This window comes from Podospora pseudocomata, chromosome 5 (assembly GCF_035222375.1).
Source record: "Podospora pseudocomata strain CBS 415.72m chromosome 5, whole genome shotgun sequence".
Classification (NCBI taxonomy): domain Eukaryota; kingdom Fungi; phylum Ascomycota; class Sordariomycetes; order Sordariales; family Podosporaceae; genus Podospora; species Podospora pseudocomata.
The window spans coordinates 2627427-2641141 of NC_085889.1; the positions used below are offsets into that span (position 1 = coordinate 2627427).

A 13715-nucleotide genomic window follows, 5' to 3' on the forward strand; every position below is an offset into this window, starting at 1 on the left:
GAGTGGTTTGCGCTCGTACGGAACACTAAGGCTAAGTACGGTATTGTAGATGACGATATCTACAACTTCGACGAGACTGGGTTTATGATAGGTATTATCTTCGCGGGCATGGTAGTTACGACCTCGGACGGCCTTAGTAAGGCGAAACTAGCCCAGCCTGGTAACCGCGAATGGGCAACGGTAATCCAGGGAGTTAATGCCCTCGGTTGGGCCATCCCTCCTTTTATCATCTTGGCCGCGCAGTACCACCTTGCCAACGAGGCACTAAGCAAGCGCAGGAGAGCCAAAAAAAACACGTGTGCGGCTTGGAGGATCACTTACTGTGCAGGATGCACACGATCTACTAGACCAGAAGGCCGTGGGTGGGGAGGCAGTGGAAGAAACGCAGCCGGATGGTAGTGGTGTAGGGGGTGCTTGTACAAAGGTTCAATGCTGTGGTGTATGCGGCAAGCCTGGCCATAATGCACGTACTTGCCAGGAGGCTGTAGAATCGTCTGATTCGGCTGTTTCTGATGTAATTATAGTTGGTTTCTAGTGTTGTTATGTTGCAATTGAGGATAGTTGTTGTAGGGTGGTGGAGACTGTACGACTCGCTTATATGTACGACTCGCTTATAATATACGTTATATATTGATTTTCTAAATCTTTGTTTTCCTGTTTTCCCGCAACATGTTTATAGGCCACTGCTCACTCTTCCTTACCGCCCTTGAGTTGCTGACAAGAATTTCCAGATTCTCGCATTCCGAAGTGGAGGTCAGCCTCTTAACCAGAGTTCAACACCAAGTCCTCTTGGTGTAGACAATCAAGTACCTACCCAGTCAAACGTTGTCCCCATTCTTCGCCAAAAGAAATGGTAAGCAATCACCAGCCCACGGAAGATTGAGCTTTCTAACCTTAGTACAAGTGTTTTAGCTCGATCACGCTTTCATTACCTTGTGCTAGGACTCGCTGTCACCGGCGGAGTCCTGTACATATGCTACCCTTTGGTCCGAAAAGATGGCCAGGGTCTGGGGGCCTACCTAAGACGTAGGCTTCGCAAATCAAGTGCGAGACCAAGTACAGCTGAACTGCCGTTGCATATAATGCGATCTCAACCGCGTTTAACCGAAGAAATACTGAACCCGCCTCCCCCTCCACCGGTCTGGCAACAAAGGGGCACAGAAAGAAGAGTTAATTACGACTCGACTGTCACGCGGATATGACGTGTCGGGAAGTTCACTCCTCTGGCAAAATCAGTAGCCCGAAACAGCAACCACCACCGAGAAGGCGGCAACACGGGATTCAGGAGGGGTAGATGTGGCACAAAGTTTATCGAGAGTGATATCTACAGGAAAGGGATAAAGATGATGTGGAAAGCTGTGGAACCTGGCAAGCTCACATCTATGTCGACGGGGTAGTGCTTTACGTTGGGCAGATAAACATCAAGTCAATGGTGTATTTATGACAAAATAGAGAGGCAATTGTTCATGAATGCCGAGAGCGATCTGTGTGGTTATTGCTTGACATTTCACACCTACTGATGTGACCAATACTATCAGCCCTGAACTTACCCCTGAAGGATATCATCCGCAATCTTCTCCGCCAGCATATCTACCACACGTTAGCCAACCGACTCCCAAGGCGAACATCCAATGGGCGATAACTCACAAACAGTACTCTGCGGATGCCCCGGCGGCAATATCGGAAAAGAACTCGCATCCACAACCCTCAGCCCACTCACCCCCCTAACCCTCGCCTTGGAATCCAACACCGCCATCGGATCCCCCTCCCTCCCCATCTTACACGTACAAGCCGGATGCCACAGCGTCATCAAGCTATTCCTAATCGCTTCCAAAATCTCCCCATCACTCTGCACCCCCGGCCCAGGGTAGGCCTCCTCCCCGGCTACAATCGGCGCCAGCCCACTAGAAGTAAACGCCTGTCTCGCCCTCTTATACGCCGCAACTGCCAACTCTTGGTCCGCCCGATCCGTCAACCAAGCAGGGTTGATAACAGGTAAATCAGCCGTACTAGCAGAAGTAATCGTCACATTCCCTCTTGACAGGGGAGTGTTTAGGACGTTGAGAATAGTAGCATATTGCCTCCCGTCTGAGGGCTGGACAAGCAAAAAGTTGCTAAAGTCACCTACGAAGCCAGCGCCGGAGATGTATTCTACCTCTGGCCAGTCAGGTGGGAACTGGGCGAGCTTTGCTTGGGTGGATGGTGAGAATTGGGTTTGGCGGAGGGGAGGGGGGATCTTCTCCCAGGCTAAAAAGTCCGCGACGGGGTTGGTCAGTGTGCCGGATTGGTTCGTTGTGTACTGAACTAATTGCTCGGCGAGGTAGATCGGGTCTCGGGCTTCTTTGGTGAGGGTGATGAGGTCGACGGGGTAGGAGGGGCCGAAGGTGGGGTGGTCCCACATGTTTTGGCCTACGCCTGGGAGGTTGGATAGGATGGGGATGTTGTGGGCTTGGAGTTGATCAGCGGGGCCGATACCCGACACCATGAGGAGTTGAGGGGAGTGGAAGGCGCCGGCGGAGATGATGACTTCTTTGCTTGCGGATAGGGTGTACGAAACCAGCCCTGTTTTTACACGGACACCGGTGGCCTTTTTGTTGCTGTTGAAGAGGATCTTTTCCGCGCGGGTGGCAGTGTAGACTTTGAGGTTGAACAGGTTGTTAACGAGAGCCGTCTTGAGGAAGGAAGACGCAGAGCTGGAACGGGTCTGGTCTACCGGCCGGATGGTGGAGGTGCAGTATTGAGCTCCCATGAGGCTGCCGCTGTTGAAGTCCGGTGTCTCGCCTATCCCGATGGTGGCAAAACCAGCCTTCAGCCAGGTGGAAAACGATTGCGCGTAATTGGCGAAGGAGACGTGAAGAGGGTTGTTGCTGGTGGCCGGGAACGCTGCGGCGTTGTACCCTGGTGTGGAGTTGGCGAAGCGTTTGTTCATGTTTGGTGGTGTGAACTGGACGCTCTTTTGGAAGTACGGTAGAGTGTTGGAAAAGGTGTAGCTTGAGTCGTTGACAGAGTCGGCCCACAGCTGCATCGACTGGACTGTTGGACGCTGGTAGATCATGAAGTTCAGGGCTGATCTGTATCATAACAGTCAGTTATGTGACAGAAGAGAGCTGTCTTCCAGTAAGAAGGTTCTTACGATCCGCCCACACATTTTCCCCTGGCAAAATGAATGTCCCTAAAGTTTGTACCTGGCTGGTTTTTGGCAACAAAGTTCCAGTCCACAAGCGGATTGGAATTCAAGGGATCGCTGCCGATCAGCAGAACATCTAGCCCAGGGGTACTGCTGATGATTGGATTCGTCAGGTCATAGTAGCTGCCTTGAATGTGTGAAGTCAGCTCAGCAAGCCCAGCAACGGAAGGACAACAAATCTCACCTGCTTCAACAAGAGCAACTCTGGCACCGCTCTGGGCCAAACGCACAGCAAGCGTGGTACCTGCTGTGCCTGCGCCCACCACCACATACTCATACTCCGTTGATGTCCCGAGCACAGGAGTTAAGCCGCCCAGTGAGTCAGGAATAAGATTCCTGAGTCGGTTAACAAAATCTTCAAGAACATGATTTGGTTGTTGGGATTGGCGGGGTGGGATGTGAGCCGCTGAGGCGACCGCGGCTGTGAAGGACAGCCAGGAGAGAAGCATCGTGAAACAGAGGGTATCTTTCCCGTGTTGATATGTAACCGCACTGTCTGACGATCACGGAACTGCAGACCGAAAGTCAAAGCAACCTCAACGACGTGGTTCAGACTCGACATGATCGTCAGGGGGATTAGCAGCTCTTTATACACTATCTATCGACCCGCGAACTCGGTAAGTCCGCTTCTAAATGCTTTTTCCTTGACACAAAGTGCCCCCACAACATCAGCGATCCAGAGGAAGTACCCACGATGGGTGAAAAGAGCTCAAGCTAGCTTCTATCTTCTCAAGATAACCTATTCGCGATCGGTTGTGAAGATCAGAATGCACGACTGGAAAAGGAACTGTTGAAGCCGTCTCCGTTGCGGTAGAGAATGAGCTGAACAGTCAAGGGCTTTGAGCTATGGCACTTTTGGAAGTGATAGACGTCAGGCTGATTTCCATCTTTCGAAGTGGGAACTCGGAAGCCTTTCCGGCCAACACAAATCCACCTTCTTCCAAGTTTTTCGAGATCCTCCCGGATCAACATGTTCGCTAGCGAGCTGTCCCTTTCCTGCCGACTAAAGAATCGACACGGGACGTATTCGTATTTGCCGAACTACCTTAAATGGACTTGAGGAAATCCTGCCATGGACAAAACCGCACTACAATAGACAATGTAAGCGGAGTAATCACATCGAGGGCTGCCATTATGTACGCTATCTTCCTTCTCCCCGGTCAATAGCGTGGGCCAAGTCATGTAAGCTCCCGCAATTAATTGTGCTTCACTGGGGATGCCAACTTCCCGAGCTACACCCTATCATGGTTTCTTGGACCAGTCACTACTGGCGTATAATTCCTTGCTCTGCTGTACCACAAAAGTGGCGTCGTCCCGCGCCAATTTTTCCTCTCACTTGGTTGGACCAACCAGAACGATCAGACAACCTACTCCGGTTCAGCTGAGATCTGATGATTGGCGATGTTGTGCATGATGGAACCCACCCACATCAAGTTTTCAGGGCAATGTCATCTCAACGTAGTACTGCAAATGCACTGTCACCGACGGTGTCTTCCAGCATGTTGCTGTCAACCAAGCCGCTGACGCACGAGGGTAGCAGTCTCTCGAAGCCTTACCATATCCGGCCTGGCAGTAACGAATGTCGGTTGCCAGACGCGGGACACGTGGAGTATCATATCATCATATCATCCTCATTTTAGTCAAAGAGACAAAATACCTCCAGCCAATTCTGCAGGGCTAGTCAGCTAGTGTACAGAAACTTCTGGTGTAGTACATCCTTGTTTCATCAGCCAGCCACTCTTGTGCATTATCTGGATCTCTGCAGAATCAGGCACCGTTCCCCCCCCACTTTGTTGATCAGACCATGCATCCCATGAAGGAATGATCGGCAGTTGACACTTTCACAAACGGTTAGTCCTCCCAATGCTAACCCCAACAGGTCCGCCACCAAGACAGCGGCCAGGCAATCAGGAACAGACATCACATTCCATGACATGCATGAGTTCTTCAACACCCCGACGGTGATATTTCTGACACCAATCAGCGCGGCACGGCTCAACCAGCTCAAAGCCTCTTACACACCAAGATCGCACGATCACAACCATGAAGATCCACAACACACAAAATCAAATTAAACAAACGCTAAACAAACACTACCTACTCCCCATCCGCCGCCTTGGCCTCCCTAATCAGCACATCCGCCGCCTTCTCACTAACCATAAAAATAGCACTCTGAATAAAAATGCCCGGAATATCTGGAAAAACACTCGCATCCACCACCCTCAACCCATCCACCCCCCTAACCCTGAACTCCGAATCCAGCACCGCCATCGGGTTCCCCTCCTCCCCAATGGGACAAGAACAAGCAGCGTGATGACCCCAAGCCTCATCCTTGATAAACTGCCCAATAGCCTCATCACTCTGCACATGCGCCCCTGGCTTCTCCTCTGTGTAGTTAGTCCCCCCCAAAATAGGAAACTTGTAGTAATCCGCCAATGCCTCCCTTGACGTCCTGATTGCCTGGATCAAGGCCCCCAAGTCCAACTGATCAGCCCCGCCGGCGGTGGTGCCAGTGTCAAAGTAGTTAAAGTTGATCTCTGGCTGATCCAACGGGTCGGCTGATCTGAGTTCCACCGTCCCGGCGCGGTTTCGCGTGTGGGCTTTGAGGCTGTACCAGGAAAAGTGCTTGTGATCACGGACGGAAAAGTCGTGCCAGCCGGGGAAATAGCCCTGGAAATTGAGCGGCCCGCCAAAGATGGAGAGGTCAATGTCTGACGTGGAGGCAAAGCTGGACCGCTTGAGCATCATGGCTGCTAGTCCGTTGGACGCATAAGCTCCCCTCGCGGCAAGGATGTAAGGATTGTCCAGCCACTGCTTCAGACACAAATCATGAGGCTTGAGATCAAACGTGCAACCGTCAAGAACAGAGAAATCGTCCTCGTGAACGACGTTGACGGGGATTTCGTAGCGGTCCATCATGTTGGTTCCTACTCCCGGGAGGTGTTTGATGATGGGGATGCCAAACCGTAGGAGCTCGGGGGCGGGGCCGATACCGCTTAGCTTCAGAAGCTGAGGGGTGTTGAACGTGCCGGCAGAAACGATGACTTCTCTTTTGGCTTTGGCAGACCCCCTCTTGCCGAAATTGGTGCGGTGAAGGGGGCTGGCTTTGTAGAGGTATTCGCCCTCCATGTACTCCACCCCCGTAGCTCTGGGCTTGGAACCGGTGGTGTTGAAATTGATCTTGGTGACAAAGGTGTTTGTCCGCACGGTGAGGGGATGGCCGTCTGCAACGGTCTTGAGGATGAACTCCCGGACCGCGGATCGTTCACCCAACTTCATGGTGAGGGGCACCTGGAAGTAGCCCTCAGTGGCATCTCTTGCTGGGTTGACCCGGCTGTTGGGGCTCATGAGCAAGAGCTGGGACAGCTTGGCCAGCGGCGTAAGGACAGGAACGTCGATTCCCACGGCGTTAGCTCCAGCGACGAGGTGCCGAGCCAGAGGGAGATCTCTGAGCAAAATGGTCGGGTCGGTGGGCATGTTTGGAAGCCATTGGTAGACCTTGTTGAGATATTGGTTCATGTTGCTTGCGGCCCACGAGTCATCGCCAGTGATGGTGGCGATGGTGTCAAAGTCTTGCTTGTGAGGAATGATCCAGATGAGGGCATTGTGAGTGACGGAGCCTCCGAGCATGCTGCCGCGAGGATACAAGATGCCCAAGTCCTTGGCTCCAGGAGGAGGATTAGGACCGACATGATACTCGTAAGGACCGATCTCGTAGACATATTTGGGATCTCTTTTGGCGCGGTTTTGGTCTTTGTAGTGGTTGACAAAAATATCCCATCTGAGTTTGGGATCGGCCGTGACGACGGCTTGGTACCCGGGAACCGAGATGTTCACGTTGCCGTTAGCATCGCCGCCAGCTTCAAGAAGCAATGTCTTGTAGCCAGCCATAGCGAGACGACAAGCGAGTGGGCCGCCGCCCGCACCGCTGCCCACTATAACATAGTCAAACTCAGAATCGACATCTCGAGTCGACTGTGCGTTGGGGAATGTCGGGACAGCAGCGATGAGACTGGCTGAGAATGCCAGGCAGGAAGAGAGGAGGCTGAACCTCATGATGGGCAGCGGAGGGTGCAGGTCGTGGTGAGGAGATCAGGGAGGAACCACTGTCTACAACGGGAATGAGGAAGCCATCGCCGCCCTCTGAAGTATCATGGCAGTGTTGGTACCGCGCTTGGGCCAGTCTTTGTCAGGTTGGTATTCAGCCAAACGCCAAGGCAAAACAAACAAGCTTCCAGGTTTGTTTCTGCAACTCGCATGGAAGCTGAAGCGTTCCACAGCTGGCAGTGATGTAGGCTGTCTCTTGGAGGGCAACCCCTGATCAGTGGGGTCAAACTCGGAGGAAACTGCCCGGGGGTCCACTGGGACAGCCGATAGCCAACTGAACATCTTCATGGAAGCCAGAAGTTGGCATTTGGTCTGCATCGCCAGGTCCATCGGACCAGGCTGCAAACTCCATATCTATCCGCCTAAACCGAGCTGTCAAAACTCTTGTGTTAGTACCCCCAGACCTGCCGGGGTAGACATTTTTGGTGGTCTCATTTGTGATTGGCGTGGGTAGAAGCGGCTCGGGAACCCGGGAATGATAGACGTCATCAAGCTTTATCGATCAATAAAACCATGCTCCTGCATAAACCCTGCAACACATCACAAATCGCTGCACCCAACGGTTGGACGACAGCGGTACAGCCCGCCCCCACTGCAACCGTGACATTCACCCCAAAGTCTACGGTAGGTTCAGTCCTATCAACATTGTCTCGATTTGGAAACTCTTTCGTCGAGCGGGATAGATCCGAATTCGAAAAACACTATCTTCCAAGGAATTCTCTCCTTGACGAACATGTCATGGTGAAGTGCCCTCTATCTTAACCTCACACGGCAATGATCTGCTGTATCAAAGCGCTTTCAGGCTTCAGCGGAGTGATTATTTTTGCAAACATGGCGATAGGTTGGGCTCGCAAGAAGGTTTTGGATTCGGAAGCCCCTAGCTGCCTGTCCTGCTTTGAATTCGGGCGTCACCGAACCGGCAAGGAGTCCATCGTCCTAGGCTTTTAAAGATCAAGCAGGACTCTACGAGCGTCTCCGAACGGGCATCTTTGAGATTGCAACAGCATCCTCGGTACTCGAAGTCAGCATGAAGATAACCCAGGTTCTGCCCTTTGTGGGCCTTGCAAATGCCCTCCCATGGATGGCCGACAAGCGCCAACAGGTACGTCTGCCTCGTCTCCATGACATGGCTTTTCACTGACATTGCCCAAGTCCGGTGGTGCCCAGCCCGGTGGTCCTCTGACTTGCCCCTTCAACCCTAATCACCAGCCAGCTGCCAGATGGGACCCAGATTTCCCTTACAACCATGCAAAGCTCGGTCTCCCAGGCAAAGGCAAAGGCGGGTATAAAGTCCCTGCTGATGGCGATACTGCCCATGCCTTCATGCCACCGACGGACAAAGACATCAGAGGTCCTTGCCCTGGACTGAATGCTTTGGCTAATCGTGCGTGCGCTTAGCAAAACAATTGAAGGGACTCCACTAACCCTCACCTACGTAGATAACTTTATTGCCCGTGATGGTATTACCGATTACAACGAGTTACTCGACGCTCTTCAGAACGTTTACAACGTTGGCTATGATCTGGCGAACTTCCTTGCCTTCTACGCCATCTACGTCGCCGGCCTTGGAGATCCTGTCACCAAGAAGCTGTCCATCGGCTGTGATGCCACCACACGTACCTCGTGGAGCCCAATCATCACTGGCAGCGAGCCCGGCCTGAACGGCCACAGCAAGATGGAGATCGACGCATCACTCACCCGGAATGATTTCTTTGCTGCCGGTGGTGACAACTTCAGCTTCAACACTACCCTGTTCAAGATGTTTGAACAGTCCACCAGTGGGCTCTTTGACGTTGACCGAATCTCCAAGTACCGTCATGAACGGTGGCATCAGTGCCAGGCTGAGAACCCACAATTGTGAGTCTTGACATGCGAAGCAGCGGAAGCCAACCCCTAACCATTGACTCCAGCTACTTCCCCATCCTCGGCCTCTTCCAATACGGCGCCGCCTCCTTCCTCTACGAACTCTGGCCGAATGGAAATGAGGGCTATGTCCCCAACTTGCACAACACCGCCACTTTGTAAGTTTTGATGCTTGTCCATCCATCACATCACCCTTGATGCTAATCTTGTCAAAGCTTTGGAGCCCACCGCCTCCCAGACGGCAACTACCTCCGCGTCCCTGAGCGTATTCCCTCCAACTGGGTCAACCGCGAGAAGCCTTACTTCCTGCTAGACATCGCCTCGGAGATCTTCAAGATGTACATCAAGAACCCAGTTGGCTTTGGTGGCAATGCTGGAGGGGAGTTTATTGGCATCAACCACCCTCCTTACATCAATGATGGTGCGCTCAATGCCAATACCACTGCCCAGGATGTCGCTTGTTTGTTGTATCAGATCCTGTCGAGGCCGGTTCCGAGCACACTGAATGGTATTGTTACTCCTTTGGTTGAGGCGACGGAGGCGCTTTTGATCAGCTTGTTTGGGGTTGAGTATAATAATTTGGGGTGCCCGCTGGCTTTGACGTGAGGGGGGTGGTGGGTGTGAATGAGAGGAGGGGGAGTTTGTCAATGGCAACTGGATCCTCATTCTTATATTTAGGAAAAGACATGTCAATTTGAAAGTTCTGTTGGTATAAAAGTGTTGAATGTTGTAAACTATGGAAAGGTAAACTGAGAAATCCTGCAGACCCAAACAAACCAGCCCAGGTTGGTCCAAGCTCCCTGTGGAGCCAGTTGTACAACAAGTTCTGAACTTATAATACCGCTTTGGTTTGAAAACGAAAGGTTTGGTGCCCCGTACGTTTTTTCTGGCCCATCTTTCTAGCTACCTATTTTATATAGGCAAATAGATTACCTATAGGATCCTATAAACAATTTAACCTAGAGCTATAAGTTTAATTTTTTTATAATAAAGATAACGTGCGTGATAAGCGAGCACCGCAGATAAGCGAGCGCCGCACTTTTCAACGCGACCTGACCCTCCACCTTCAACAATCCATTTCTCAACCAAAAACCATGTCTTCTACCTCTAACGAAGCTAGAGTAATTCTGGCCGCTGCGGCTTGGAGGGTCACTTACTATACAAGAGGCACAGGATCTACTGGATCAGAAGGCTGTGGGTGAGCAGGTAGCCCTGGAAATACGACAAAGTGGTGGTGGTACAGGGGGGTCTCGTACGAAGATTCGGTGCTGTAGCGTGTGCGGTAAGCCTGGCCATAATGCACGTACATGCCAGGAGGCTGCAGAATCATCTGATTCATCTGTTTCTGATTCAGTTCTTGTAGTTTCCTAGTGTTGTGGTTGTGTAATTGAGGATATTTGTAGTTGGGGTAGGTGGAAGTGTTTCACTCGCTTATCTGTTTCACTCGCTTATCACGCACGTTATTGGGACGGGAAGTTACTGATAAATTTGGGTGGATGGATGGAAATGCTGCAGCCAAGCTCTGCCATTTTCAACGAGGATTGGAGTGGAAAGGGCAGGATGGGCTTTAGACACTGGTCACGTTGGTTTCGGCAACTAGCAGAGCTCTGACGATATTATACAGTTCAAGGCGATGCGATTTCATAGAGCTCCCGGGGTCTGTTAACTAATTTGTTCGTTGTTAATGTCAATTTCCATCAACACCTCCGATCACGATTCCCCATTTGAGTGACTTTATATACCTATGCACACTTCTCAGGGCTGTCTAAGGTTTTTAAGGGTTATGGCAATTGGCTGAGAGCTGTATAGTATACATCGTGACTTTATAATGTTCAACTCTGCACTTGCTTTGCAAGCTGATGCTCATCTATGGGGGTTGAACAACTTCGACAGTCACACCTATTCACTCGCACAAAATGAAAGAGGCCTTTGGGGCGTGGGAACAGGCCCACTGCCTTGCTCTTCTTTCATCTTACAATCTGGGCCACGACCTTTTCCCTCCCTCTTTTTGTTCCATCCACAACACACTTTCGTTGCACCTCATACCCTCAACCAGACCAAAGGCTCAGTCATTCTGCCACCAGCAACAAAACCTTGTAATCACCGCAAACTCAGGTCGAAGAAATGGTACGTCGACTTCTTATTCAACCTCAACCAACACCAGCCTAGCAATCCAGACCACTACATCCATCCCGACTGCTCATCAACGTCTCTAAGAACCCCACAGGACACCTCAATGAATATCGTGGCTGCCCTGGCTGTCGTTCTCTTCCTCATCATCGTCATCACCTTCAGCGGGTACTGTATCTGGATTCGTCGCCTCGCCCAGAACCAACCTCAGCTGCCCATTCGCGAACCCCGCACTCCCAGACACTGGCAGCGATCATTCCGTCCCTTCACCTGAAAGTGTCAGTAGTAACAGCCGGACCGATTCTTCTCCCTGGTCCCGCCAGATCAACAACAATCAATCCACTTATTCAGCCTCATCGGCACCCAGCCTCAACAGTGAACCAAGATGAACCAGGGGGTTACTACAAGGAGGATATGCCAGCTTTGCGCCCCATTTAATCCCGTTTTCACCATTGCAACTTCTCACTACTGCAGACTTGCGGCCAGCGTGCTGAAGGTCCACCATATTTGAGCCACAGCTCCCAGAAATGCAGTCGAGTGTTGTGAGACCGTATATGGCCCAAACCGCCTCCCATCGCTCCTTTGTGTGAATGGTGAAGATGCCGGCATGCCGAGAACGTGGAACAAATAATATTAACGGCGCCAGTGTGATCTCCAAACACTTCCATTCCCAAAACATAACTACCTCTTCTCACTATCCCCAGCCGTATACCCTCTTGCCACACCCCTCCTCCCCTCCTCAATAGCTGTGCTCTCTTCCTCAGTATAATCACTCCCCAACCCCTGCCACGTCCTCTGCGACCTCAAGAACTCAGCACCGGGACTAACCACCCCATTCACCATCGCCAACTCAGCCTTTGGTCTCAACGCAAGCGCCCCATTCGTCCCATTCCTGTTCTCTTCTGCCGCCCCCTCTTTCACCTCCGCACCCTCCCTCTGCTCCTTAACCTTCCTCACCCTCATCGGCCGACTAGTACTAATCAGCCTCCCAGTCCTAAGATCAAACTCTGGCGGCGCAGACTCCTCTTCACTATCATCATCCTCCTCTTCCTTCCCCTCCACCACCTCCTCTTCTTCATCCTTACCAACCGGCGCCTTCACCCCCTCAATCCCCCCCCACCAACTCCCCCCCCAAACCCTCTCCCCATCCCCCATCAACGCAACCTCCAACTCAAACGGCGTCACCACCGGCCTAAAAAACCCAGCATCATCCTCCACAAGACTGCTCTCCCAACACCCCACTACCACCCACCCATCAATCTCCGCAAAATTCGCCAGCTTCGCCGGATTCAGCTTGCCAACCACAACCGTATAACTCTTTTTATTCGCCGCCGCAATCCTCTTCCTGAGCGCATCCACCGAACACAAGTAGTTCGATACTGAAAGCGTATTCACCAATATCCCAATGATACCCGCAGTTGACAGAGATAATAGCTTCGCATACCGCCGGCCGAGGAGTCGTCTTGCGGAGAGGGAGCTAGATGATGGAAAGGGGGAGTGGGGCGTGTCGTGGATGTAGAGGGAGCCTACCCTCGAGGAGAGGGCTAGTAGCAGGGCTGTTGGGGGGGTGGAGATGTGGAAGAGGGAGTATTCTTTTAGTGAATCCCCCTCGGGTGTAGAATCGGAGGAGGCGTTGTGGGAGACGATCTTCCGGTTGGGCAAGATGTTCGCTGGGTCATGGGTGATGGCCGTGGAGTAAATATTTGTGTATCCCTCCGACACAAGACGTGAGGCAACCGCCGGAACGTGGGATTGATACGTCACATCCGCCATGATAACCACCTTTGCGTCTTTTCCCGGGTATTCCCTCTCGAAAGCTTCGACCGTCTCGTCGAGGTTGAGCCGATGTTGGGTAAACACGTAGATAACAGGTAATCGGGACGTGGGCGAGAGACACGACCGGCCGTAGTGCACCACAACCTGGGCATCGGCGTGTTCAGCCGCTACTTCATCGACACAGCACGCGCTGTAGGAAGTGTCGGCCAAGATGAATATCTTCTCGTCTTGTTTTGGCCCGGATGATTCCTCCTCTTCTTTTCGGAGAGCAGTCAGCTCATCCTTGAGCGCCTGGACTAGCCTCGGCGCGTCGACCAGCATCGCGTCTGGGAATTGTAGGGCTATTGTCTTCCATTTTCCCAGTCGCAGTTCTCGCGCCGTCCGTGCGACTTCGTAGATTTGGCGGAGCTCGTCGTCGGTTTTTCGCGGCGCCTTGGCCTCGGTCTGGGAATCTGGGCTGGCGTGCTCGAAGAGGTGTTCGGCCGGGGTTGACAGCACCGGGGCGGAGGATAGTTCGGTCATTTTTGGGTTGTTGGGCTGATCCTGGACGGCGTGTCGCCGGTGGTAGTCGCCGTCTGAACGGTGACTTGGAACTTTTTTCTTTGGCGAATGCGGGGCACTGTTGATCTCCAGATTGCCCCGCGCTTGGGGT

At 52.2% G+C, this 13715-nt stretch overlaps 4 protein-coding genes across 4 annotated transcripts; 1 reads left to right on the forward strand and 3 right to left on the reverse strand.

Moving 5' to 3' along the window:
- Positions 1–1546: 1546 nt before the first annotated feature.
- Positions 1547–3636, reverse strand: QC762_512190 (uncharacterized protein; the record flags this gene model as incomplete). Its single annotated transcript, XM_062891617.1, has 4 exons — positions 1547–1590; positions 1648–3071; positions 3134–3314; positions 3372–3636. 4 exons carry the CDS (start codon positions 3634–3636, stop codon positions 1547–1549), a joined length of 1914 nt encoding a protein of 637 aa, XP_062742288.1.
- A 1648-nt stretch (positions 3637–5284) lies between these two features.
- On the reverse strand, positions 5285–7243 carry QC762_512200 (uncharacterized protein; the record flags this gene model as incomplete). Its single annotated transcript, XM_062891619.1, has 1 exon — positions 5285–7243. One exon carries the CDS (start codon positions 7241–7243, stop codon positions 5285–5287), a length of 1959 nt encoding a protein of 652 aa, XP_062742289.1.
- Positions 7244–7698: 455 nt separating this feature from the next.
- Positions 7699–9808, forward strand: QC762_512205 (uncharacterized protein). The gene is made up of 5 exons (XM_062891620.1): positions 7699–8396; positions 8447–8678; positions 8734–9151; positions 9205–9315; positions 9373–9808. Exons 1-5 carry the CDS (start codon positions 8322–8324, stop codon positions 9761–9763), a joined length of 1227 nt encoding a protein of 408 aa, XP_062742290.1. The 5' UTR covers positions 7699–8321; the 3' UTR covers positions 9764–9808.
- A 2160-nt stretch (positions 9809–11968) lies between these two features.
- Positions 11969–13585, reverse strand: DPH2_1 (Diphthamide biosynthesis protein 2; the record flags this gene model as incomplete). Its single annotated transcript, XM_062891621.1, has 1 exon — positions 11969–13585. The coding sequence occupies one exon, from the start codon at positions 13583–13585 to the stop codon at positions 11969–11971; it is 1617 nt and encodes a 538-aa protein (XP_062742291.1).
- Positions 13586–13715: the final 130 nt, after the last annotated feature.